The sequence below is a fragment of the Olea europaea genome, unplaced genomic scaffold (assembly GCF_002742605.1).
Source record: "Olea europaea var. sylvestris unplaced genomic scaffold, O_europaea_v1 scaffold392, whole genome shotgun sequence".
NCBI classification, from domain to species: Eukaryota; Viridiplantae; Streptophyta; class Magnoliopsida; order Lamiales; family Oleaceae; genus Olea; species Olea europaea.
Window position 1 is genome coordinate 510,243 of NW_019258717.1, and position 27,268 is coordinate 537,510.

Below are 27,268 nucleotides of genomic sequence, written 5' to 3' on the forward strand. Positions count from 1 at the left end.
CCCCCCCCCCCAAAAAAAAAAAAAAAAAAAAAAAAAAAGAAAAGATGCCAAGAGGAAAATAAACCTGGAACCATCACCATGATGCCACATAATTTGCATATTAACGAGATTATCCCATCAACATCACCAGGCACCAGCAAGCCTATAGGAAAATCTCATCGATTCAGCATTTACTTTTGCACTAAAATAGTACCAGAGCATGAAGCAGGATATGAAAGAAAAATAAAATAGAATCAAATTTTGCTTGGTTATTAGAAAGATTAAAAATGAGAAACAAGGACTTAAAGCAACAATGACAAAAAACAAGTCACCAGAAAATTTAGCATCAAAAAGATCTCTTTTCAAGCCACAGATTAGCTTCGAGTAAATTTATGATCAAAGTGAAGTACATATTTCAGTGGGATGAGGTACCAGAAATTGTTCTAGAATATTATTATTCGCATCCTACTATAGACAAATAGTAGAACTAGAAGAGTTCCGTGAATGATACATTCTGTTCATTAAAAATATTCTTCATTTTATTAATCTACAGCAGTGAATCCTTCAAGATAAGGTGATTATCACGAGAACTATCTCCGCATTTTAAGTGTCCTTATAACCGTCAGATCCCAAGCCCTATGCCACTGATTCAGTTTGAATAAACATGCAATGAAAATTTGCATCAGAGGACTCAGGAAGAGAGAGGCAACAGACCCCATCTCTCCCAAATTCCTAGGACTTGTTAACATCCCCAGGAAACCAATTCCAACACACGACCATCGCTACCATCACACAAACATCAGCATGAAATCTATGCCCCCATCACTGTTGCAACCACTCCTTATCAAGCCATATTCTGTAGATTGAAACTATACATCACAAAGATGGTTCAATGAGGTGTTAATCAGTGAGGATAAAACATTTAGGTTACGTTAACGTGGAATTGTAGTTTGTGGCGATCTGTAACTGTAGATCTGAAGGAAACTGAAAGATAACGGTAAGAGAGGCAGTAATTCTGCCATCTAATGATGTCTGGATTTTTGGTAGGATTATCTTGATCATTTTCTTAATCCTCTTGAAATACTTACTGCAAGTAATTGGGTTTATAGGAACTTCCAATATAGTGGTGGAGACTATAGCAAGATGTGGTTGCACTTGATGGAGGAGGGGTGGAAGTGTCGGGTTAGCTTGGGGTGACTGGGGAAAAGAGATGCTAGATTGATTTTTCCTTTCGGAAGCTGGACTGCTCGACTCAAAAATGACAAATGACACGAGTCATACTATCTACTGATGAACAGATCCAAATCAGACTCAGCCAATTCGCATGAAAAAAAAAGGAAAGGGGAGGAAAGGTGTGTTGGAATTTATAGATATTACCAAACTTTTATAGTATAGATTTATAACAGCTGTTTTATATGATATTACACTCAGAATTATCCTTGTGGAAACAAAATTTTAATTATTAGAGTATAATGATGTTATCAAATAAATCCATTGAAACAACTAGTTGCCACACTTGTCTGGTCGAAGAATTTGACTAACCATCATCTGGCTCTACATTTCGCAAACAATTGACTGCTGCATCTATCAGCACATCCGAATGAGAAATAAAGCCACCCAATAATGCAACCTGATACATGAAAAAGAAAAGGATATCAGCCAATATCTATCTGTATATGATAGTAAAATTGAACACGAAATTGATACCTCCGCTGTTTCAAGATAAAGATTCAACTGTCTCCAGTGAGTGTGGATAGAAGGTATTGTAACTTCATTAAATGCTAGACAAGATTTGATGAAATTGATATTATTATTTCCATCTCTTATGGATTTAACAGCTAAATTATTGCTGGAGTGAACGAGGGTCTCCTGCAAGCCAAGTTTAGAAATTATTATGTACGCGTGGAAAATATATTTCTATATCAAGTATGAACAGCACCAAAACTCGTAATAATCAACCGTGTGCATTATGTAAGACCAAGATACACATTGGTACATAGATTAGAGTATTATCAACAAAAAAATTCCTCCATCAAAAATAAATTAAAGAAAAAAGGGCCTGCCCATGATGTGGAAAAGTCTCAAATCACAAAGACACTAGAATGTAAAACAAGTAAAGCACATGTATTTGATCCTGTGTAGGTACTATCAGTTCCAAAAGCATCTTCAGCTCTCTCCTTTCATAAAGTCCATATCGATAGGAGAAATAGGATCTGCCTTTTTCCTTTTTTTGTACTGGTGTATTTTGTTCTAGAAATGTACAACAAAAAAATACAAAATTCTTCATTTAATTGTATGCCGAATTCATCAAGAAACTTGGGGAGAAAGTTTTAATTCTTGAAATAAGGTTCTTGAAATAAGGTGTTCATCTAAAACTTGAAAAGGGGGTGTTACAATTTTAAACATACAAAATATTGAACCAGTAGTTAGTTGTTTAACTGGAACACCTACTTATTTCATATTAGAACTTCCCGTACATTTATATGTAGACTTCAGTGTCAGAAGAAGGATAAACACATACATATTTAATAGATTTTCAGATGTTAAGGCTACTGTCGTAATGTTATGATTGAGTATCAGATAATCTCCAAAGATCATAGATCTTGATGTCGTAATAGATTATTTCAGAAGATACAGACTTTTTATCAGCATTTGAAGTATCGTATTTTATCATAGTGTATAATGAGAAATTTGAAAATCTAGCTTGCATAAAATGGTGGAAGTGAGAAACAAATTGCAATTCAGGTACATAATTTTTTTCTTAATTTAGAGGGTGTTTGACACCAATTTTTAAGAAAAAATGAATTTTAGAATAGTAGATTGATGAAGAATGTGTGGATGAAAAATTTTTATTTACGTGTAATATATTTTAATGAACAATGTGGGGTTGAAAAGAAAAGAGAGAAAAATGCATTTTAAGAAAAATGAGAATCAAACGGAGCCTTAATAATTCGGGTACATAATGAAAATTCTTGATTGAAAAACATAATTATACATGGGAAAAAATAGAAAAACCTGGAGTACACTTATGCTTCCAAAAGCTGCGCGACATTCAGTGAGAAAAGTTAAATGTTGTTCAACCTCCGGACCATAGTCAACCTGAAAGTAACATGCACTAATATGTGTTGGCAAACCAAATTCTTCTCTGAGATAGTCAACTGCATTACACCCACTACTCTGAAACTAGAAGTGGTTTACCATATATACGAAGCGGGAAATCAGATGTGCAGGATGTTGATAATCGTCCTTTCTTATATTTGAGAAGTCTACACCATCACACAAGGCCTGAGAAATTTCAAATAGAGCCTCAATGACCGTCGGATCTTGTACACAACCATTCCTGCAAATACAAGTGAATAACAGGATAGCTCAGCAAATTTTTGAGAATAGAGAAAATAAAAACTTCTGAAAATCTTATCTTTCCACATGCAAAAACTGGTGCACAAAAGATTCCATGTATCATAAAATTTTCATCATTAAGTACCAAAATACAACAGATTGCACAACGTTGATGAAGCAGTAAGGATTTGGGAATATTTTCATATATATTATTGATCGGAATGAATACATATATATACACAAAGATCTGGAAATGAGATCCTTAATCAGCTCCTAGAAAATAGAAATTACCCTATCTATCTATGGTATACAAAATATCAGCTAGAAAAATTAGGAAACTAACTCCTAATATTCAGACCATAATTATAGGAAAGTAATTACTTTTCTAATTGACTAGTTTGTTTTCCTACACTCCCCCTCAAACTAGGCGGTATATATTTATTAAACCAAGCATAGAACTTAGTTCAATGAAGTTGGGTCGAAACAAAGCCTTAGTTAAAATATCTGCTGCTTGCTGCCGAGAGGGCACATAGTTGAGAGAATCACGTTTCCTTCTATTTTCTCACTGATGAAGTGCCTATCGATCTCAACATGCTTCGTTTTGTCGTGATGAACCGGGTTTTTCGCAATTGCAATTGCTGATTGGTTGTCACACATCATCTTAATAGGATTTGAAGTTCCAATCTTGAGTTCACCTATCAGTCGATTTAGCCAAATTCCTTCACATATACCCTGAGCTAATGCTCGAAACTCGGCCTCGGCACTGCTGCGGGCTACCACCTGCTGTTTTTTACTTCTCCAAGTCACCAAGTTTTCCCAAACAAATGAACAGTACCCAGATGTAGACTTTCGGTCAATAGGAGACCCAGCCCAGTCTGCATCTGTGTAAATTTCAAGGGATTGATTAAGTGTTATCTTGAACATTAACCCCTTTCCAGGATCGTTTTTAAGATACCTAAGAATCTGACTCACTGCCTCCATGTGATCCACTAACAGATTACTCAGGAACTGGCTGACAATACTGACTGCAAAGCTTATATCCGGGCGTGTGTGTTAAATATATCAGCTTCCCCACCAAGCGTTGATACTGTCCCTTATCCGTTGCTAACTCTTCAGTCCGAGGCATCAATTTGGTATTAGGGTCCATAGGAGTCTCAACCGGCTTGCAACCACTCACACCGGTTTCGTACAGAAGATCCAAAACATACTTGCGTTGTGAGACTGAAATTCCTCTACTTGACTTGGCCACCTCCATTCCCAGAAAATATCTTAGATGTCCGAGGTCTTTGATTTCAAATTCCTTGGATGGTAGAATCTTAAGTCTTCTCATCTCTCCTTCGTGATTCTCAGTTAGAACTATATCATCAACATAGACAATCAACACTGTGATTCTCCCATCTGTGAAGTGTTTGATGAACAATGTGTGATCTGCTTGAGACTGTGAGTAACCATCTTGTTTGAGCACCTTAGTGAACCTGTCAAACCATGCTCTGGGTGATTGTTTGAGCCCATACAACGCCTTTTGCAGTTTGCACACCTTTCCCCTTGTTTGCTTAGTTTCAAAACCAGCTGGTATATCCATATAGACTTCCTCAACTAATAGGAAGGCATTTTTCACATCAAGCTGAAATAGAGGCCAGTCTTGATTGACAGCAATGGATAATAGGACACGTACTGTATTAAGTTTGGCTACAGGAGCAAAGGTCTCCTGATAATCAATTCCATAAGATTGAGTGAACCCTCTAGCTACTACCCAAGCCTTATATCTATCAATGCTCCCATCAGCCTTCTACTTTACTAAAAATATCCATTTACATCCCATAGTTTTCTTACCAGGTGGTAATGATGCTAAGACCCATGTGCCATTTTTCTCAAGTGCATTGTACTCATCTAAGGTTGCTGTTCGCCATTCAGGGACCTTCAGGGCTTCACAAACTGAACCGGGAATCATGGTTTTATCCAAAGAGGTCACAAAAGATAGGAATTTCTGTGATAGGTTTGAATAGGAGATGTAGCTACGAAGTGGGTGTTGAGTATATGATCGAACGCCTTTTCTTTGAGCAATAGGCAGATCTAATTCTAGATCACTCTCTGCCACCTTTTCAGAACCTGACTGTGGACTGAAACCTGCCTCATTTTGTGACCTTTCAGGATCAATTGAACTTGGGAAAGTCTCTTGACTTTGTTGGCTACGTTCGGGTTGCTGAGGTATGTTTCTTCTTGTGTAAACTTTTATTGCTTCATCAGGGAGATTGAGATGTTTAGGATAGATCACAGAAGATGGACTTGTTTCGGGTGAATGTGGACTTCTTATTTCAGATGATGAGTTAGGTGAGTGTGATGACTCTTGTGGATGAGATGGACTTGGATTTGACTCAAGGAGGGCTGACCAATCCCAATTTTGTAATTCATGAGTGTCATACTCCCCCTGGATTGCAAAATTGGGAAAGAATGGTTTATCTTCAAAAAACGTGACATCCATGGTGTTATAGAATTTGCGTGTGATGGGAGAGTAGCATTTGTAGCCTTTTTGATTGGCTGAGTATCCAATGAAAATACATTTAAGAGCACGTGCATCGAGTTTGCTACGGTTGTGATGGTGAATATGAATAAATGCAGCGCAGCCAAAGATTTTGAGAGGGATTTGAGACACTAGTCGTGAGGTTGGATAAAGGCTATGAAAAAGTTGTATTGGTGATTTGAATGTGAGGACTCGTGAGGGCATTCTATTTATGAGGTAAGTGGCTGTGAGGACTGCGTCGCCCCAAAATTTCTTAGGAACGTTGGATTGAAAAAGCAAGGATCGAGCAACTTCGAGTATATGACGGTTTTTGCATTCGGCTACACCATTTTGTTGTGGTGTGTCAACACATGAGCTTTGTTGTATAATACCATGGGACTTGAGATATGGACCGAGAATAGAATTAAAGAAGTCTCTAGCATTGTCAGTTTTGAGGATTTGAATATTGGTTTTAAACTAGTTTTGGACCATAGCATGGAAATGCTGGAAAATATGGTTGGTCTCAGATTTTTCTTTCATAAGAAATGTCCAACATAATCGGGTATGGTCATCAACCAACAATAAAAACCATCGAACACCAGTAATATTAGGAATTCTAGTTGGTCCCCAAATGTCACCATGAATGAGGGAGAGAGGATGACTTGGTTTATAGGGTCGTGAAGAATAAGTGCTTCGGGTATGTTTTGCAAGTTGACACACTTCACAATGGAATAAATTGGGATTTTTATTAATGAATAAAGATGGAAACAATCGTTTCATGTACAAAAAATTTGGATGACCAAGACGAGAGTGCCACATCATAATTGTACTATCCTTATTTGACCGACTGACTGACTGACTTAAGACTATGAATTGACCAACATTGAGGATTGACTCGATTTTTATTTGCCAAGGAAATAGGAACTGATGAAGTGTTCACATCAAGGAGATAGAGACCCGCACGAAGCTCGGCATTGCCAATCATCATCCCCGAGGTCAAGTCCTGAAACACACAATATTTGGCAAAGAACTTAGTTTCGCAATGAATGTCGCTATTTAGTTTGCTCACAGAGATGAGATTACAGTCAAGATCAGGTACAAATAAAACAGAGTATAAGGTGAGAGTGTCTGAGAGATGGATTGTTCCTGCCCCTTCCACTTTAGTACGTGTACCATTGGCTATACGTACTGTTTGATGACCATTATAAGGGAAATAGGTTGTGAAAAGAGATCTGTCACCTGTCATATGATTCGACGCACCAGAGTCTACTATCCATGAAGAGGGGAAATGTGCTACATGAAGTGCGAGGTTGCCCGAGCCATGCATTGAACCGTTCCCAACATTGGTAGATGTTGGATTAGTTGAGACATTAGCCTTACTAATAAGCTGTTGAAGTAATGCTAACTGATCTTTTGTGAAAGACACCGGATTGTTGGATTGGGACGTCTCGGTAATTGCTGCGTTTCCTCTAGACTCACGGTCTCCACTTGGCTTCCAATCAGAGGGCTTTCCGTGGAATTTCCAGCATGTTTCTTTGAGGTGGCCTGGTTTCTTGCAATAATCACACCAGGGGCGTCCTCTTCTTAAACGATTTTCATTGAAATTTTGTGACATCCCACGAGAGGCAAGTGCAACAGAATTTGGTGAATGATCCTTGGCTGCTGCAAGGGCTGAAACATCTAGGGAAGAGGAAAGGCTGGGTTGTCCCAACAGCACTCGCTTGCGGCTCTCCTCTCGGCGCACTTCGGAAAAAACTTCTCGTAGACTCGGTAGTGGTTTGGTCCCTAGGATTCTGCCTCGAACTTCATCGAGAGACTTATCAAGACCCATTAAAAATTTGAAGATGCGCTTGGTTTCAACAATGGTTCTGAAATAGGTACGGTCATCAGGACACTTCCATTCATGTGATTCAAAGAGATCTAGCTGCTGCCAATGACGGGTAAGAGTAGTGAAATAGGTGGTGACAGAGTTTTCTCCTTGTCGCAGGTCCTGAAGAATGCTTTCCACATGGAAAAGTTCGGCTGTGTTTTCATTGCTAGAAAAAGAATCACGTGCAGCGTCCCATATCTCTTTGGCTGTAGTGTATAGCAAAAAATTTTCTCCTATCTCCGTTGTCATTGAACTGATCAACCAAGACATAACAAGATTGTTTTCTGCCCTCCAAGATCTGAATTTCGGATCACTTGAATTAGGTTGGGTGGCTGCGCCAGTGAGGTAATCATCTCGGCCTCGTCCACTTATGAACATCATCATTGATTGGGACCATTGGAGATAGTTATGGCCATTGAGTTTATGACAGGTGAGGAGATGGGGCTAGTTTCAGTTGTAGTCTGAATTAATTGGGGAGCGATAGGAACACCAGGAGAGGGATTAGATGTGGATGAGTCCCTGGAGGTGTGCTCGGATTCTGCCATAGGAATGATATTTGTGAGAGAGAGATGAAGATAGATTCGAGATGATGACTGAGAGGTTGAGAATTAGGTTTGTGATGCTCTGTTTTGTAACCCGGGAACAGGGTAGAACAAAAAGGAAGAGGCTCGACCGCCGCTAGACAAAAAAATTAGGATTTTAGAGCCTTAGCTCTGATTCCATGAAGCAGTAAGGATTTGGAAATATTTTCATATATATTATTGATCAGAATGAATACATATATATACACAAAGATCTGAAAATGAGATCCTTAATCAGCTCCTAGAAAATAGAAATTACCCTATCTATCTATGGTATACAAAATATCAGCTAGAAAAATTAGGAAACTAACTCCTAATATTCAGACCATAATTATAGGAAAGTAATTACTTTTCTAATTGACTAGTTTGTTTTCCTACAGTTGACAATCAGTCAAATGACTGGGAATGATCATTTTAACTAAAACTAGATAATCAGCCAGCCCATTCTCGTCAATATATTTAAAGACAAAACTGAAGTCTGTTCATCACTGCACTCAAACAGGTTTCAGTAATATGGCAAACATGAATACATAATACAAAAAAGAAAGACTTACGAACTCTTTATGGGGCCAACGAATCATACCTGGTGGCCATACTAAGAATGTGCATATTGATAGTGTTTCTTGAGCTCCCATACATTACATCTAAGATGTCAATGAAATGATTCTACAAAAGCATTAGATTTAAATGGGGGCAAAGAATCATACCTGGTGGCCATACTAAGAATGTGCATATTGATGGTGTTTCTTGAGCTCCCATACATTACATCTAAGATGTCAATGAAATGATTCTACAAAAGCATTAGATTTAAATGGTGATTAGTAACAATAGTTTACAACGATCTTAAACCACGTGATATTGATGCAGTGATGATATAGAGAGATTATGACTAGGCTACTGGAAGTTTTGAAACACAAATGCACAAGTGAAGTATGAAAAAGCGATCACTAACAGTATCTGCAACAGTAGTATAACAAACAACTTCAAAAAATTCCCAAGTTATAACTGTATTACATTTCAATTAGAAGCATACCAGAGCTAATATCTTTTCAATATTGGCGAAATGTGTAAGGAGTTTCAAGAAAATTGACTGCAAGCTTGCTAGTTCATTTTCACCAATCTCATCTTCCTGTGCACGATGAAATATGCCATCTAGAATCCCATTTAGATACGTTTCCTGTAAAATGGATATGAATTAGAGAGATGTGAGCTTCCAGAAAAAAGAACTCCTTGTTACCCAGAGTACAAATTCTCACTTACAGATTACGCTGAGAACAAAGACCGCCACAAAAATTAAGTTATTCTACAACCCTGCCTAAGAATAAAGTGGTCTAGATCTTGTGAAGAATATTCCAGATTAAATTCTTTAACCACAAGAATAAAGCTACAGAAAAATTGCCTTCAAAACCAAGAATCAGTCAACTTTTGGCACCTACCCCCAATAAATAGCTAAATAAATGAGAGAAAGCACCAAGTTTACTTTTCTAGCTAACCTTGACCGTAGCATTAAGGGTGTGCTTGACTGTAGGGAGAAGTTAGCAGAAAGAAAAATTAGAAGGGAATCTGTGTGAACCATAGTTTCCTCCAGTTTCGGTACAATGGATGGGAAAGAAAAATTCTTTTAAGTTCTTTTATATTGATATGCCCTTTGAATTTGCTACGTATCACTGGAAATACAATAAAAAGAATTCGCTTTTCCCTTTTCTACTTCTGCTTCCTCCTACCAAAACAAATATATCATGGACTTGGCTTCGTTTGCATTAGTAGCAGACTACACAAGGAGATCACAAATAGTGAAGTAGCAACTAGCTAGAGGACTGGGGCAGGAATCTGTTGGAGACCAGAACTCATGTCCGGTTATAATGTAATCGTATGAGAACATTTCCTTGGATTTTCTGCTTACAACTATTCTTCTTTACCTTTATGTATTCCAGTAGGAATCTTTCCGTGTAGAAACTAATAAATTTAGCTGAAAATGCTACACTAAAATATATGCTTGTCATTCAATAATTCACCAAAAAAAAATAATAATAATAAAATAAAAGATGACATAGAATCCAACAAGATTTGTATAACTCATTTCTGTATTTTAAATCACATGGTAAAAGATCCTTTCTATAGGGATACAAATAACCAAAAATATGAAACTTATGAATATCGATCTTAATCTTCCTACAAATTTAAATCTTTTCCTCTACAGAGAAAAGAAAAGGATGACAAAGTATTCTCTCCATAATCAGAAAGTATTATACACTAGTTCTGCCGAAAAAGGAAACTATTGAACAAGGAAAGTCAAATCTTCCAACATTTCCCTCAAATTTGTGAGGAGATATTTCTCATTCACAACTTATCTAGAATATGACTGAACGTTGCACAAGAAAATCATTTTAACTCAGAATGCAGCTGATTGTCTTCCCTAAAGACATGTATTAACACCTCCATCAACATTTACAATATGAAATATAAAATCAGTAGGAATTTCCAAAAGATACAACTGAATTATAGAGCCCATCGCGTTTGTTACAATAACATGGGATGAATAATTTGCTCTTGCCACTAAGCCAGAGGTCATTAGACCCTTTATTTAAAACTAAAAATGGCTACATAATAGAAAAGGACAAAAAAAATGCTAATAGGTTTTGCACAAAGTCCAATGCAAGAAAAGATGAGTTACCCTCTATTAAAGACATAGAAAAGATCCAAATAAACTGACGCTCACTCGTTGAAGCAACAACAAACCGTGGAGAAAAAGCTTTGTTGATTGATGAATTTGATAAGGAGGTAGCACAAAAGAGGAAGCCAATGAGAAATGTCACAAATTGCACACTCCAACAACAACAGATGCAGAAAAGACCGAAAGCAAAAGCTAACTAGTGAAGGACAGAAATTATTAGGACCAGTGTCTTTAAATAGCAGGAAAGAGGCTTTTTCTAGAACTCCAGAGTAGCTAAAACTTACAATTAAATTAATTACGAAATTTAAGAACCTAACCAAGCCAGGCCGATGAGCCCACGCAGAAATCAAATTGCCAAAATCAAAGGCAAATCATCAACTCCAAAAAATTGGGTCTAGAAAACATATCACAAGGACATCCTTGTCCGCACAGCAAAAGAAAATTTCAGTGGAACTGTGAAGCCACTATAAGTCTATCAAAATATATTGACAGAACGAGAAGCACTAGGCCAACCTTAAAAGGTCAACCTAATTCTCAACCTCTCAGTCATCATCTCAATCATAAGCGGCGCTCACCGAAGAAATGAAGCAAAAGCTAGTTTAGCTCTATTAAGACTTATGATGCTCAGACTTGGGAATGGGTATTGGCACGTATCTAAGTGCCGAATTTTTTATTTTCTAAAATGTAAGATATGGGAGCATGGCAAAAAAGAGTCCAAATTTTGGACTCGGGTACGTAGGTACGTCTTTCAATTCAATTTCTCTTTCTTCTTTTTTTTCTTTTTTAAGAAATTCTTAAATAATAATTAAGTGGCAAATAAATTATCTCACCCCAGCAAACTAAATCATGCCCAAAATGGCCCAAATTATGTATCAATTACAAATACATATACACCCAACAGCCATAAATACAAAAACTATTGGAGGCCAAGAACATTATCCCATATAACAAAAGCCCACTTATTTAAATGATTTTACATCAACCCAACCCATACAATTAACCCATCATTACATACAAAACCAACTTGGGCCATAAATCCCTTTGTCTTCTCATCTTCTCCATATCGTCTTCTTCCTATTGCGCCTGTTCTGCCTCCATCCCACATCCAAATAACTATTGCTTCTTCCAGTCACTGCCTTCAACGTCGTCTATTTCAGCCTCCGCCCCACAACCAAACGCCGTCGTGTTAACTTGAAAATTGAAGAACCCACCCTATATTTCATATCAATACCCGTGTCAACTCCAACCATTACAAAGAGTCCGAGCATCACAGGTTAAGACTTGGAATTCCATCTTAAAAGGTCAACCTTCTAAAGAAGAATAGTCCAAACTCTTATATATTGGTCTACATTTCAATAGTTAATCGATGTGGGATTTATCCCTTAACATGCCCCTGCAAAATATTGGCTCGTTTGAGCAAATCAATCTTGAAATTCACATACTCATTTTTCTAAGCCTTAATCGGATTAAATTACTCGTTGGAGCTTAATGGAATATGATATCATGTTAAAATATAGGGTTCCATTTTAAAAGGTCAAACTTGTTAAGATGAGTTGCCAAGACCCTTATAAATTGATCTATATTTTCATTTTTATTTGATGTGAGATTATATCCCTCAACATGCCCCCGCAAAATAGTGGCTTTTTTGAGTAGATCAATCTTGAAATTCATGTGCTCATTTTTTAAGTCTTAATCGGATCGAATCGCCCATTAGAACTTGATAGGCTCTGATACTATGTTAAGATTTGGAGTTCCATCTTAAAAGGTCAAACTTTTTAAGAAGAATAATCCAATCTTTTATATTTTTATCTATATTTCGATACTTAACCGATGTGGACTTTATCCCTCAACAAACTCAATGCAAGATCCAATCTTGCTATGATAACATGTTGGAAAATTGAAATTGCAAAGTAAAAGTTTTGAGAAAGAAAACAAAGAGGATTAGAAAATTTATATAACTCTTCAGTCTTCTCGTCTTTTAAATTGCAAAGTGAAAGATCATATTCACACGGTTATGAATAACCAAATAGGAAAGTTATAACCTCCTACCATAATCTTCCATGTGAATAATCTTCAAATACTAACCATAACTTGTGCAATAAAAATTTACTATCATCTTTCCAATACAAAGAAAAGAAAAGGACAAAAAACAGTGAATACCCTGGAATCTGAATATATACTACACTAGTTATACTGGAAAAGAAAACTGCTGAACACGTTGAGAGCATCTCCAATGCATTCTATGAATCGCGGCATGGAAGTTGAGAGACTTCTGGTCAACATGGCATTAATGTTTAATAAATAGACACTTGAGTATTAAATTAGTCTCTAATACACAATATGGATTATTATCTAGGTGTCCTTTAATTTCTTAAAATAAAACAAAATCACGCTCAAATCTGGATAGAATATATAGATTTGGAAAAGAAATATCAGTTTGCTAAGTTACTTCGTCTAACAAAACTTCTGAATAAGACAGGGCTCTAAATGTGGTCTATTTTTTAATCATGTCACCTTGATGGTGTCTCGTCATCTAGCATTGGAAAGGAATTTTTTCCAACACCATCTATTTATGCTTATGTGACACAATTTTTGAGCAATTCATGATCACATTGGAGATGCTCTAAGCCAAATATTTCAATAATATATCAGTCCAAAAATTATCTTTCTTTTTCTTCTTGGCAAGGATATCACTTTATTCTTTATGATAGAAACCACAATATCTAATCAAAAGCAATTTAACATGCGGGCATTAAGAAGATCGATCGTATAAACCAGAAAAAAATAACTTTTTTCTAGACAATAAAGTTGAACTTACAAACTGATTCTCGAATATTATGTCCAAATAGGCATCCACAACCTTTAAATACGCATCCAGACCGTTGTAACTAGATATAACCTGAAATATGGACATTGCTCAAAAATCTATTATAGATTCTTAATAAGAAGCAGAACTGTTTGGCTTATGATGATGAAATGAATCCTGAAGACATTTGAAGCCAATTTAAAGCCAAAAGGAAAAAAGAAGGGTGTTATAGACAGAAAAAGAATGTCGAGACAACTTGATTGGAGAATGAAGAGAGATATTAGAATGTAAAGCAGTAGAGATGCTATTCAGTAAACAGTAAGAATGTGGTAAAGCAGACAACTAACCCATATGCCAATCGAACAACTGATTTTCATTTAAATGAATTGTTCATAGTTTAGCAAACAGGAACAGCTGGATGAGACACTCTTAAAACAAAATCAATACATTTCTAACTCAATAAAATCAGGCACGAAAGAATGAGGATTCAAAGTCTCTGATTAAAGGCTTGTTTGTCATATATTTTTTAAAAATCATTTTTCCCCAAAATTACTTTCAAAGCACATTCTAGGGGACCTTCAATTTTTCCCCACTTTTTAAACACACATTCTACGAAAAAAAAAAAATAATAATAATAAATAAATAAAAATTCATTTTTCCTTGGAAAATTCTATTCCAAACAAGCTTTAAATGTATAATGGTAGCATACAGAATTTATATAGCCATCTATAATAAATAAAAGATAACAATGCCATAGCAAAGGATCAGTTCTGCATAACAGAGGAAGTAAAATCATAATACCTGGACAATTTTTTCTACTATTAGATCGACGTTGCTGACTTCAGGTATCCTTTCACACAGCCTAAATCCAAGTAATTTGTAATTCAAACACTGCATATTGGAGAGTTAATCTGCCCAGATTGGAAGTCTGGAAACTGCAACTTAAGCATCATAAACATAGAAGTATGCTGCATGAAAATCTAAAGATAGATACCTGTTCGAAGGAGAAATCATCAGTACATTCAATGAGATGAAGCATTTCGAAAGAATTAGAACAAAGGAAACCAAGAGGAAGTTCCTTCAGTATATGATGAAGAATGATTGAGATGCATGAACAGTTTTCGAAAGAGTCTGATTGGTTCCTCCTCATTCCAAGTGCCTCAAGCATACTTCTGATTTCCATCTGTCATGGAGTATTCACGTCATCCATCAGTCAAGCCATCATAATGACAGTACAAGGAAGACCAACTATTGGGAAAAAAATGATCATAGTGTAAAAACCTAAACACTAACAAGTAATCAACGGCTATATCAGCAGCAACTTCATAACCTAATCTAATGACGAAAAGTTTTCATATTTTAGAAAATCAAAGTTTAAGATACACGAATGAAGGGATTCACAAGGATATGAAACCAGAATTTAAAAATAAAAAAAATAAAAAATAAAAGAGTCACAACAGCAGGGAGCATAACAACTTAAACAAGCAAATAAGAGACTGTAGAACTGGTTCCATTCTGATATGAGAGAAACAAGCCCAGAAGATTAAAAATTAAACAGGAAAATTGCACAATAATTTGAAAAAATAAGAACTGGGGAACGATTTAACATCCCCACAATGAAGGCCCCACAAAAATTTAAACCTATACTGTCACATGGAATTGCCACAGAATAAGTAAAAATGCCAAAACCTCCAGGCCATTTTACATATAATATTGATGTAAGTAACAACAAGATTGAAGAAACACCATGCAGAGTTGTGCCAAATAGAACGGCTGCAATTATTCTCATTGTTCAATGTCAAACTCTACGTAAAAAAAGAAATGTATCTGTAGATGAGAAATAACCTAGCACCAGAGCAGGAACATATTTCGTGACTGACCTGGTTTAGATCCTTGAATAAGCATTTTATGATATACTCAATAGTCGGTTCAATCAGGCTAAGCAGCAATATACTGTTTCCCGAAAAATTTCCAGATGTGCTCTCTCTCACTGATATGAGGTGCAATAATTGCACTTTCAGGTCATTAATGCAATGAATCAAATATCCTGCCACATAACACATTTATCCATGACTTGCAATAAGAAATATTTAAAATGAAAACCAAGTTAAGGATATCCATACAGGAAAATCTAGGGGGACTAAGACACACGCTTTTAAGATCTAGAGTTGAGCCAGAGCAAATCATGACGTGAGTTTTTATGAAATGGGTTTAGACAGTTTTCTACAAAATTTTGAACTGAATCAAATCATATATTGGCAACAATAAGCCATCACCCGGCAATAAGATACAAAACTTTTTCAGTTTTCCTCTGGAAAATGCAAGGATATAAAATTGGGTGATCGAAGAAGTTTTCCTAGTTAAAATTTTGACTGGACAACACAGTAGCACAAGATATATAAGTGTTGACCTTACTTGAGTTACGACTGTTTCCAGATTAGAAGATATTGATAAAACATTGTCGTTTCTTGCATAAGAAAACAGAGAACGTGAATTAGCACCTGTATCACGTTGTGGCAGTCTTTGAGCACATCGTACCAAGTACAAGCGGCAATAGGCCGACACCAGCGGATCAGCAATGCCCCTTATCATCATAACCAAGCGTCGAAGGCTATCCATGGGATGGTCAAGAAGGAAGCGCCAGCAGTGCAACATGGAAAGCTCCAGATAGCTGGCATAAAGAGTCATCAGCATGAACAGACAGTGAAGATATCAAGCACAAAAGAAAAAGGAAAAATTAAAAGGTAAGCAGTTCACTGCTATACATAAAGAATAGTCCAGCTACAAGATGTAAAATAACGTTGCCTTAATGACTCTGGACAAGAGTATAAAGATAACATCGATTATTTTCGGAGGCAATGAAGATTTTCCATCTTCCTGTTTGGTATTTATTTGTCCCCTCCTCCCCCATCACCCCTTATCTTAGTTTGTTGGCGCACTCCATCAGTGGGATCCCATAAAATCAAAACTGATGGTTGCATCCAATGACGGATTTGCTAGTGATAGGGGCATTATTCATGACCAAGATGGACAATGCATCTGAGCTTTCTCTTCTCTATATGGTGATTGCCCTATTCTTGAGGCTGAGTTACAAGCTACTGTAGATGGGTTCTTCTTGCTCAAGGACTTGGACTTTCTAACTTGTTGATAGAAGCAAATTCCTCTTTAGCTGTTCATCGCATCATTCATGGAACTAGACCATGGTCCATCCAGGGTACTCTCAATCATATCACACACCATCTTTCATTTGATCAAGACATGATTTCCCACATACCGTGAGAGAAATCATGTTGTTGACTCACTTGTCGCTGCAGATTGGGAACATCATTACCAAGATTAGGGACCTTTAGACCTTCATCGACGATTACGCCTCGATAGAATTGACAAATATGGCATTTCTAGTGTTAGGCTATAGTTTACTTTTGCTTTCTTTACCATTGTAAGAGAAGTAATACGTCCTCATTTATTGTCTTATGTATTTTTGCTGTTTTGTTGGAGGTCAGGCCTCTGCCCCTCCCCCCATGTATATATTATGGTTGGGGATCCTAATCCACATCATGCTCCTTTGGAGGAGCCTAAAAACACTTTGAGGATGAGTTGATGATTAATAAATAAATAAATAAACAATTTCTTCCATCAACTCTTTGAAGTGGTGGGAATCTTTTCATGGTAGCATATTAAGTATTCCCCTTTCAAATTCAAAAAAAGCAAGTTGATATGGAATATCATAACAACTCAGTAAATGAAAAACATTGCCTTAACCCTTCAAAAAGAGGATCCGTAACATGTTCTCTACTCATGACTTGTCTCCTTAGCATACAAATTGTTTGACATCCAGTGACCAAATAAAAAATGAACATGAAAACTTGGAGACAAAAATGACCAAAAATTGACAAGTTTAAATTTAAAATTACTTCATAATTCCATAGAGGAGGACTGCATTAGTCAATACCACCAAGATAATTATACTTCCGAAATCTACACTCCACAAAACCACAATCCCTAATTGTTCAATTTCCTAAATCGAATTCTAAGCTTTCTTCTCAGCCCAGGGAGTTCACCAAGTATAGGCTCAGGAAGCAAGCAACAACTGCTTGTTGCGGATCCTGGTAGTACATGTTCCTTCCCAATTCGTATACCTCATTGATTTGATGTGTATGCAGATCATACAACTTCCTAAGATTCTCAGTACAAATTCAACTATATATCTCATGTCTACATGGAGTTCTATTCGATCATTCAAATTGCACAAATGATTAATCTCAAAACTGTGTTAGTGTTTTGATTGTATATTACCTATGTATGTCATTGAATAAAACAATTTTTGTCAAACCAAGGCTCATTAATATAAACAAAGATTCATCTTCATTTTTTCTCCATAACAGCAAAGCCATATCCAAGTAAGATCACAATGAGAATGCTAAAATGCTACAAGCAGGCTGAACTGAATAAAGACTGTCTTGACCATTATTTGAACAAAGTGGCCATCTTTAGATTTCATCTCACGTACTTACAGCTAAAATGAGGACATAGTTTGACCACACAATGTATGCTCCCGAGTTTTGTTATTTTATTCTTTCGCCGTATGAAGATCTACTTGGAATTTTCAATATAGTAATGTTAGCAAAAAGTTTGAACATAAACGCACTTATCTCCAGAAGAAACACTCTTCTAACAACTACAGAAGCATCAACTTAAATAAGATAATAATACAGAAAGGAAGTGACAGCATCAACAATTAATAATGACAATAATATAGGAAGCACGAAGCTAAAAGAGAATAAAGAACTTCACATGCGAGGAAGGAGCTCACGAACTGAACCAATTTTGCAGAACCAGTTATTGCAGGTCTCTTTGGCATCATAGCAAATATCAGCTGCTTCAAAATTATCTGCCACATAAAACAGAAAGTTTTGAGATTTGTAGTTTGACGAACATATTCAAGTTGCCAAAGTTACAACTAATAACAATCTTGAAAACAACATTGGGGTTTAAATATCCATATGTCAATGACTTGGTCTTAGTGAGGCCCTACGCAGAGAACATTCTACAGTAATCTTAAAAGGAAAACAGAAAAAGGAAATTCCATTTCTGATAAAACCTTCAGTAGAAAGGCTGACAGTAAGAATCACAGTGTGATATGTTTTCATATATTAGTTTGCCATTGCTGGACTTTCAACAAATGATCCCTTGTTTTCCAAGCTGAACAAAGGTTGTTTTCGTGTGTACTTAAATGCACAAATTACTCTTAACTCCAAACAATTTAGTCGGTACTTTCAGTAATATAGAAACAAGCCAAAGGTTGGTCTAGTAATCAACATGAGGCTGACGATGTTCTTTTTGACAACTCAACCAAGCCTTATCTCAAACATATCTAGTTGGCTTCATTGATTCTCATCTTCTACAATACTCTGTCAAGGGCGCTTCTCCTTAGTTAAATTACAAAGGGTCAAAAAACTTTAGGCCAACCTCTTCACCAACATTTACTATTAACACTAGCTCTGTCACTTTTCTTACCCAGTGCATCTAGCTGACTTTCTTGAAGATAGCCAAATCATCTCCGTTAAACTCAGGTAAAATCACTAAGGCGGAGAGCAATTGCATATGATGCGTACTTAAGTGTGATAAAATGAGATTCAAAAACACCTTAACTAAACCTGGCAAATAGCAAATAAATCTCCCATCTTCATTGAACTCAGCCCTTTTCTTAATGCGATTCCATACTAAATCACCTAGCAAGTCCATTATATCCGTTGATAGAACAAAAAGATTTGGATAAAACTGGACTGTGGTTGTATCCATAAGAAGTCTGGCAACCTGCAAAGAAAATAATTGATAATCAAAAACACATAGTGCGTGCATGAATCCCTGGTTGTAATATTGAGTTTCAGACTGAAGATACTCGGATGTTATTTAACATAATTTAAAAATTTACTTTCCGGATTTTCTACAATCAAAGCAAATAGTTCTTAATGACCTAGAATTTAAACCAGGTGAAACAACTGACAATTCAACACTTTCAAAAAGAAAATCCCTATTTTCTTTCAAGGGATTTTCTTTCAAGACAGAGAGAACACCATGTTAAAATTCTGACTATAACAGTTAGCAAAAGTATAAGACTAAACAAACAAAACCAAAAAATCTAAGCCATGACCCACCTTGATCGACAACCTTAAAGATGTTACACGGTCATCGGCATACCAAGCAAGTTTGATTTCATCTTTGAGTTCAAGTAATCGTGAGACATACTCCCGCTGACTGATAACCTTAACATCTTCAGCAAATTTTTGAGGGTCATCCAATTCCTCCAAGTGCGAATCTTTCAATGATTTCTCATTTGCTGCCAACTTTCTCTTAAAGTTAAAATGACTCCAAAAAAGACAAAGAAACCAGTGCAACCCAAAAAGTCAAAAGAAAAGAAAAGGATAACTGTTTTACAAAATACAAATTACCTTTACTACCCTTCATATCTCTGCTGGCTACCTGATAAAAGGAATAAAGTTGGGAAGTTAAAATTAGCCACTACATTCATAAAATAGGATGACCTTAAAACATGGTTACTCTAGCCTAGTTACAAAACGATATACCAATTCCAAGGTTGTCCCCACTTCTTGAACCCAGTGAAACAGAAACAAATTCTAAGCACTACATAAAGGTTTAAGAGCGATACCAAAGATATCGAAATTGTTTTAGAAACAGGGAATCTTTGCATTAAGATTTTCGTGAAAGAATTCCATTCCTTCTGTTGTGATTGAGCATAAATTTCCTTGGGGACTGTCTTGTCGGATTTAATATCTTCATGTTGCAAAATGTTGGCAGAAAATTCCATCGTCCCATTCAATGACCTCAGTGGATCAAAGAAATCATCTTTTCCGTCATCCAATAAATTCACCTGTAATTGATATCATCAAACTCTATCAACATTGTTAACATATTGCCAGATATACAACACTCTGGGGGCAGCACAAGTGTTCCCAGCACCTTTGGTGAGGAAGCCAAAATTAGAATTCTAAAACAAGAATAAAAATTGAAACTCAGAGAGTTCATAAGAAAAATTTGATTGTCATGAAAAGTTGGTTAACTGAAAGTGAACAAAGCAATTTTTCTCCCAACCCTAATAGCTAAAGTAATCAAAATCCTAGAAAGAGTAAAATCCTACAAGTAAAAAGAAATTATATTCTAACAAGAAAGAAGAAATCTTATTTTTCAAACAAGAAAGGAGACATCCTAATATAATAATATATAATTTCTATCATTTTTTGTAATAGGATTGTTCTACGTCATTCTCCCTCATTTAAAAAATTCATCCTCGGTTTGACTGGAGAAGAGAAAATCAATCAATCTGATGGAAAATACTCAAAATCTTCTGCCATACAATATTATAAAACATCCATATCTTCCGCAATTACATTGAATGAAATCAACTTTGCTCCAACAATGTTCATATTCTCTTCCTTAAAGGACACTTCCCTGCTTGGCATTCCTTTAGAAATGATATTTTATTCAATCCATCATTCTTGAATATGAACATTGTTGTATTGGGGATGGAAATTGTGATTAATTAGAGATTTTGTATTTTAGGATAATTGGTTTATTTCCTTATTAGGCAGATTTTTCCTTTTTTCTTTCATCTAGTGTATTATAAATTGATCGTATTATTGGTTGAATTTAGATGAATATACTGAAAAATTCATTCCAATTTTGTCTTCACAGTATTAAAGCTTAGGTTTCTCTAAACTAGCAACTCAATGGCGGAATTCCCCGCCAATAGCAGGGAATCGACAACCTCCGCAACAGCCGAATTCGAAGCAGAGGCCATCTCCTCAATCGGTTCTCATGGGCTGGAAACTTCATCCTTCCAACTCATGGTGGAGAAATTGAATGGGAAAAATTATCGAGAATGGACCAATCTATAAAATTAGTAAATGATGGTAAAGGGAAACTGGGTAACCTTACCGGCGAGACCAAGAGATTGAGAGTGTCATGCTGCAGAAGTGGAAGTCCGAGAACTCCATGGTAACTGCCTGGTTGGTGAATTCCATAAAACCGGCAATCGGAAAGGCATACCTCTTTCTTCCAACGGCAAAGGATGTCTAGGATGCAGTGAAAGATACCTACTCCAATTCAAAAGATTTCTCACATATCTTCGAGATCAAGACTCGATTGTGGTAGACTCAGCAAGGTTGGAGAGAGGTAACAGAATACTATATAGAAATGGTTGCCCTTTGGCAAGAATTAGACATATGTGGAGAGGAGGAATGGAAGTGTGGAGAAGACTACACCTTGTACAAGAAGTAGGAGAATGAAAGAGTGCACGAATTTCTTGCAGGGCTAAACCGTGAATTAGATGATGTTAGAGGCCGGATATTGGGTTGGCAACCACTACCCCTCACTCATGAAGTGTTCTCCGAAGTCGGACCGGAGGAGGCACGCTGGCAAGTGATGATGAAGGAGAGGCTAGAAATGTCTCTGCCTTAGGCGTAAGCAGATCTCAGAACGTGAGAAATAATGGACCAAGAAACTGGGCAACTGGGACTGGGTCTTCTAAAATAAATGGGCATGTTAAATTACATGGGCCTACTGGATTTGGGTCAGATAATAGCATTTCTAGTGGATTTGGACCAGCTGGACTTGGAGGAGGAAATTTGGGCCTATCATCAAAAGGAAGTATTGATGAATCCAACCGAAAATTGCAGAGACGACCCTTGTGTGAACATTGTCGTAGGCCAGGACATAAAGAAGACACGTGCTGGGAAATCCACAAAAAACCCACTGATTGGAAACCCAAAAAAATTACTAAGAGCCAAGGGTATCAAATCGAAACAAAAAATAATCGAACTTCTAGTGGTACTTTCAATTAAGAACAACTAGAGCAACTTTACCAAATGTTCTCAAGCCTTCAAACATTTGGTCAACAGTCCCCTAAAGGTCCTTCTAGATCTCTTGCTCATAAAGGTAACTTTCTTAGAGCCTTAAGCACCTCACGATCAAAAACTTCCTGGGTTATTGATTCCGGTGCGTCCGATCACATAACGGACTCATATCACCTATTCTCTTCTTACACTACCTGTGCGGGAAACATTAAAGTAAAAATTGCAGATCGATCACTCTCATCGATTGCAGGAAAAGGAAGTATTTGAATATCTAAGTCCATAACACTGAATTGTGTCCTTCATGTCCCAAATTTGTCAGGTAATTTGTTAGCTGTTAGTCAGTTGACAAAAAATTCTAGCTGTTCTGCTAATTTCTTTCCATCTTACTGTATCTTTCAAGACCTTTTATCAGGGAAGACGATTGGCAGTGCTAAGGAGTTTAAGGAATTATACTACTTTGAGGAAGCTGATATGAGTAAACTAGGTCATATATTAGTTTGTAATTCTGCATCTACTTCTAGAGATATTGAACTTTTGTCATGGCACAATAGATTGGGACACCCTAGCTTTAAATACTAGAAACGTGTATTACCTTCCATTTTCAATAATAAAACTTCTATTGAAATTCAATGTGAAAATTGTGATTTGTGAATTTGCAAAACACACAGGTACATCCTTTCCACCTTCCACGTACAAATCATCTAAACCCTTCGTCATGATTCACAGTGATTTGTGGGGTCCTTCCCGCTACCCTAACTGGACCCAAAAAAAAATGGTTTGTCACATTTATATTCGATCACACTCGGGTATGTTGGGTTTACCTCCTAAAAAAAAACTGACGTCCATTTCGTATTCATAAATTTTCACTCTATGATTCAAACCCAATTTCAAACACCACTCCAAATTCTGTGCACTAACAATGGCACAGAATACTTTAATACGGCATTACAAGACTATCTTAAAAAACATGGGATTGTCCACCAAAGCTCATGTGTCAACTCTCCCCAACAGAATGGGATTGCTGAGAGAAAAAATAGACACCGACTTGAGGTTGCCCGTGCTTTAATGTTCACTACAAACATGCCAAAGATGTTTTAGTGGATGCCATTTTAACTTCTGCATATCTCATCAGTCGAATGCCTAGCCGAACTCTCTCCTTCGACTCACCTATATATAGACTCCAACAGCACTTCCCAACCTCCCAATTCAATTCAAATCTACCTCTCAAAGTATTTGGTAGTACTACCTTTGTACATATCCACTCTCATCTCCTAAATAAACTTGAACCACGTGCAATCAAATGCTTGTTTCTTGGAGACCCACCTACACAAAAGGCTACAAGTACTATGACCCATCCAACAAAAAAATCTATGTCAGTTTAGATGTAACCTTCTTCGAAAACACCCCTACTAAAAAAAACCTCATCTTCAGAGGGAGAATATAAGTGAAGATCGGTTATCAAATCTAGAATTCTTAGAAATTGATCTTTCTCCATCCAATACAGATGCTGTCAATCTACCTTCTAATGTGTCATATACATGAGGAAACTTGATTTCAGGTGAGATGATGGAAAACATAGTGACAAAGAGTTATTGGTTTACTCAAGGAAGCCAAAACCAAAGTACAAGGAAACTCTTACACATGAGGCACCAAGAGAGTCGAAACCAGTGATAGGACCTAAGGAAATCCCGTCCAATGAATCTTCTGATCTGGATTTACCTATTGCTGTCAGAAAACAAACCCGATCATGTACGCTCCATCCTATTTCAAAATTCATTTCTTATAATGCTCTATCTACAAAGTTTCGTACTTTCACAGCTAACATTGATAAAATAGAAATCCCACTGAATATTTAGGAGGCCTTGGAATCACCGAAATGGAAAAAAACAGTAATGGAAGAAATGAATGCTTTGGAAAAAAATTGAAACTTGGAAAGTGGTAAACTTACCGAATGGAAAGAGACCCGTAGGCTGCAAATGGGTCTTTAATGTAAAGTACAAATCAAATGGGACAATAGAACTCCATAAAGCGCGTCTAGTTGCCAAAGGACACACTCAAACCTACGGCATCGACTACACTGAAACATTTACACCAGTGACAAAACTCAATACAGTTCAAGTTCTCTTATCATTAGCAGTAAATCTAGACCAGCCACTTCAACAGCTAGACATTAGGAATGCTTTTCTTAATGGGAAATTAGAAGAAGAAGTTTATATGACAACACCACCAGGCCTCAACAACAAATATGAGGAAAATCAAGTGTTTAAATTGAAGAAATCTTTATATGAACTTAAGCAATCACCGAGAGCGTGGTTCGATAGATTTGCAAAGGTACTAAAGAGGCAAGGATACCAACAAGGGAAGTCAGATCATAGCATGTACTTCTAACAATCCAAAGATGGGACAAAAACTATCCTAATTGTATACGTAGATGATACAATCCTAACAGGGGACAACATAGCTAAAATGGAAAGATTAAAGAAGTGTTTAGTCGCTGAATTTGAAGTAAAAGACCTAAAACAAATGCAATATTTTTTAGGAATGGAGGTTGCAAGATCAAAGGTGTTAGTGTTTCCCAAAGGAAATACATTCTCGACCTTTTAATCAAAACCGACATGCTAAGATGCAAACCAAGCGACACACTTATTGAGGTAGGAACTCGGTGGAAATAGGCAGCTATCAAACACTAGTTGGGAAGTTAATCTATCTCTCACACACTAGGCCGACATAGCTTTTGCAATCACCATGGTAAGCCAGCATATGCATTCTCCCGAACAGGCTCACTTGGAAGCAATATATAAAATTCTCAAATATTTAAAAAGCACCTCTAGGAAAGGACTGTTCTTCAAGAAAAATAAACACAAAGGAGTAGAAATATTCATTGACGCAAATTGGGCTGGGTCAACAGAACATAAGAGGTCTACTTCAAGCTATTGCACATTTATATGGGGAAATTTGGTAACTTGAAAAAGCAAGAAACAAAATATAGTGGCAAAAAGCAACGCAGAAGCTAAATTTAGAGCGATTGCACAAGGAATATGTAAAGGATTATGGATAAAGAAACTCTTAGAAGAATTGAAAGTTGGGAATAGAATTGCCAATCAAGCTTTATTGTGACAACAAAGCAGCAATCAACATTTCTTTCAATCCAGTACAACATGATAGAACCAAACATGTAGAAGTAGACAGACACTTTATTAAGGAAAATGTGGATGACGGAATTATTTGTGTTATATATGTTCCGACTAGAGAGCAAACGGCACATATCTTCACCAAAGGGTTATCCAGACAGTTTTTTGATGACTTCAACCGCAAGTTGAACTTGGTCAACATCTATAGTCCAACTTGAGGGGAAGTGTAGAAAACGTCCAAGTAAAATATTAGGGATGGAAATTTTGATTAATTAGAGATTTTGTATTTTTGGATAATTGGTTTATTTCCTTATTAGGCAAATTTTTCCTTTTTTTCTTTCATCTAGTGTATTATAAATTGATTGTATTATGGTTGGAATTTAGATGAATACACAGAAAATTCATTCCAATTTTGTCTTCAGTATAAACACTGCATTTTTCAATTTTTTGTGCTTCTAGTGTTCTTACTTCTAATTATGACATCTTCAATATTACGAGTCCACCACTAATTTCCTCATGCTTATTTAATTCTTTGTCATTAGAAGGGTCAACAAGATTTTTATACTTTATTTGACAAGCTTCACCTTTGGCTTCTTCATGATTAGGCATAAACTTAGACATAGGGTCAACAATTCACCATAATGTTTTCCAACCTCAGCTTGTATTCATTATCAATTTCTATGAATTAGGGTTCAACACAAGTTTTCAACTTGCACGTTCTTTCCTACCTCTTGGCAATATCTCGGAAACACCATGATCATTTTGAATGACATTTTATTCAAACTTATAATAATATACCTCATTAATCTTTCTCTCTTTATTTACACTAGTATCCGTAAATTGGTCATCAAATAACAACAGAACAATCTCCTATTGTACCTTGTTTGACCCCATAAAGCGTTCACCAATTTTTTAGACACCATGTTCTCACTACTCCCATGGATAATGATCACGTTGCAACTTTGTTGTTGATGGTGCATCGTTTTTTTTAAAAATCGTGTCACGCTTCGCTTCAAATTGGGACAGCCTTATATATCTTCTGAAGAAGTCGAAGAAATCCTTATTAACTTCTTCTTGCTCACCATAAAATGGTAGATCATCAGCACCTAAATCGTTATGGTTGGAGCGGTCATCTATCCGTGCAAGTGCTCGTCCTTGGAGGTCGCGTATGACTTCAAAGATGAATGCTATTAAGGTATAATGGACATCTTGAGTTTTGTCAATCTTGTCGAGTCATGGCTTAATATTTTCGAATCTCCGACAGTCATTAGTGGCTCGAACTCCACTAGTACCGTCCTTAGCCATTAGGCCAAGGTCTCTGATATCAATTTCGGTACGAAAGCAAAATTGAAATTCTCAAAACAAGATAAAAATTGAAACTCGAAGAGTTTATAAGAATAATTTGATCATATTAAAATGTGTACAAAGTTTATATAGGCAAATAAATCTCCTAATACTAATGACCAAAGTAATTAAAATCCTAAAAGGAGTAAAATATATATACATATATATATA

At 36.4% G+C, this 27,268-nt stretch overlaps 1 protein-coding gene across 3 annotated transcripts in view; it reads right to left on the bottom strand.

Annotated features, from left to right (window-relative positions):
- The window catches only part of LOC111387148 (UPF0505 protein), a 35,891-nt gene that overhangs the window by 7,348 nt on the left and 1,275 nt on the right, over positions 1-27,268 (bottom strand). For 2 of the 3 annotated variants that reach the window (XM_023011679.1, XM_023011682.1), the window contains exons 2-18: positions 20,420-20,641; positions 20,202-20,232; positions 19,908-20,089; positions 19,407-19,566; positions 18,544-18,640; positions 16,251-16,420; positions 15,630-15,796; positions 14,744-14,932; positions 14,551-14,640; positions 13,762-13,842; positions 9,303-9,446; positions 8,977-9,059; positions 3,178-3,319; positions 2,995-3,078; positions 1,687-1,848; positions 1,522-1,609; positions 65-142 (exon numbers count right to left, since the gene is read on the bottom strand). In XM_023011679.1, coding sequence (XP_022867447.1) covers positions 65-142; positions 1,522-1,609; positions 1,687-1,848; positions 2,995-3,078; positions 3,178-3,319; positions 8,977-9,059; positions 9,303-9,446; positions 13,762-13,842; positions 14,551-14,640; positions 14,744-14,932; positions 15,630-15,796; positions 16,251-16,420; positions 18,544-18,640; positions 19,407-19,566; positions 19,908-20,089; positions 20,202-20,232; positions 20,420-20,641 — 2,170 coding nt within the window. Of the gene's footprint in view, positions 1-64; positions 143-1,521; positions 1,610-1,686; positions 1,849-2,994; positions 3,079-3,177; positions 3,320-8,852; positions 8,936-8,976; positions 9,060-9,302; positions 9,447-13,761; positions 13,843-14,550; positions 14,641-14,743; positions 14,933-15,629; positions 15,797-16,250; positions 16,421-18,543; positions 18,641-19,406; positions 19,567-19,907; positions 20,090-20,201; positions 20,233-20,419; positions 20,642-27,268 lie in introns of all 3 variants that reach the window. The other variant, XM_023011680.1, reaches the window with a different exon arrangement.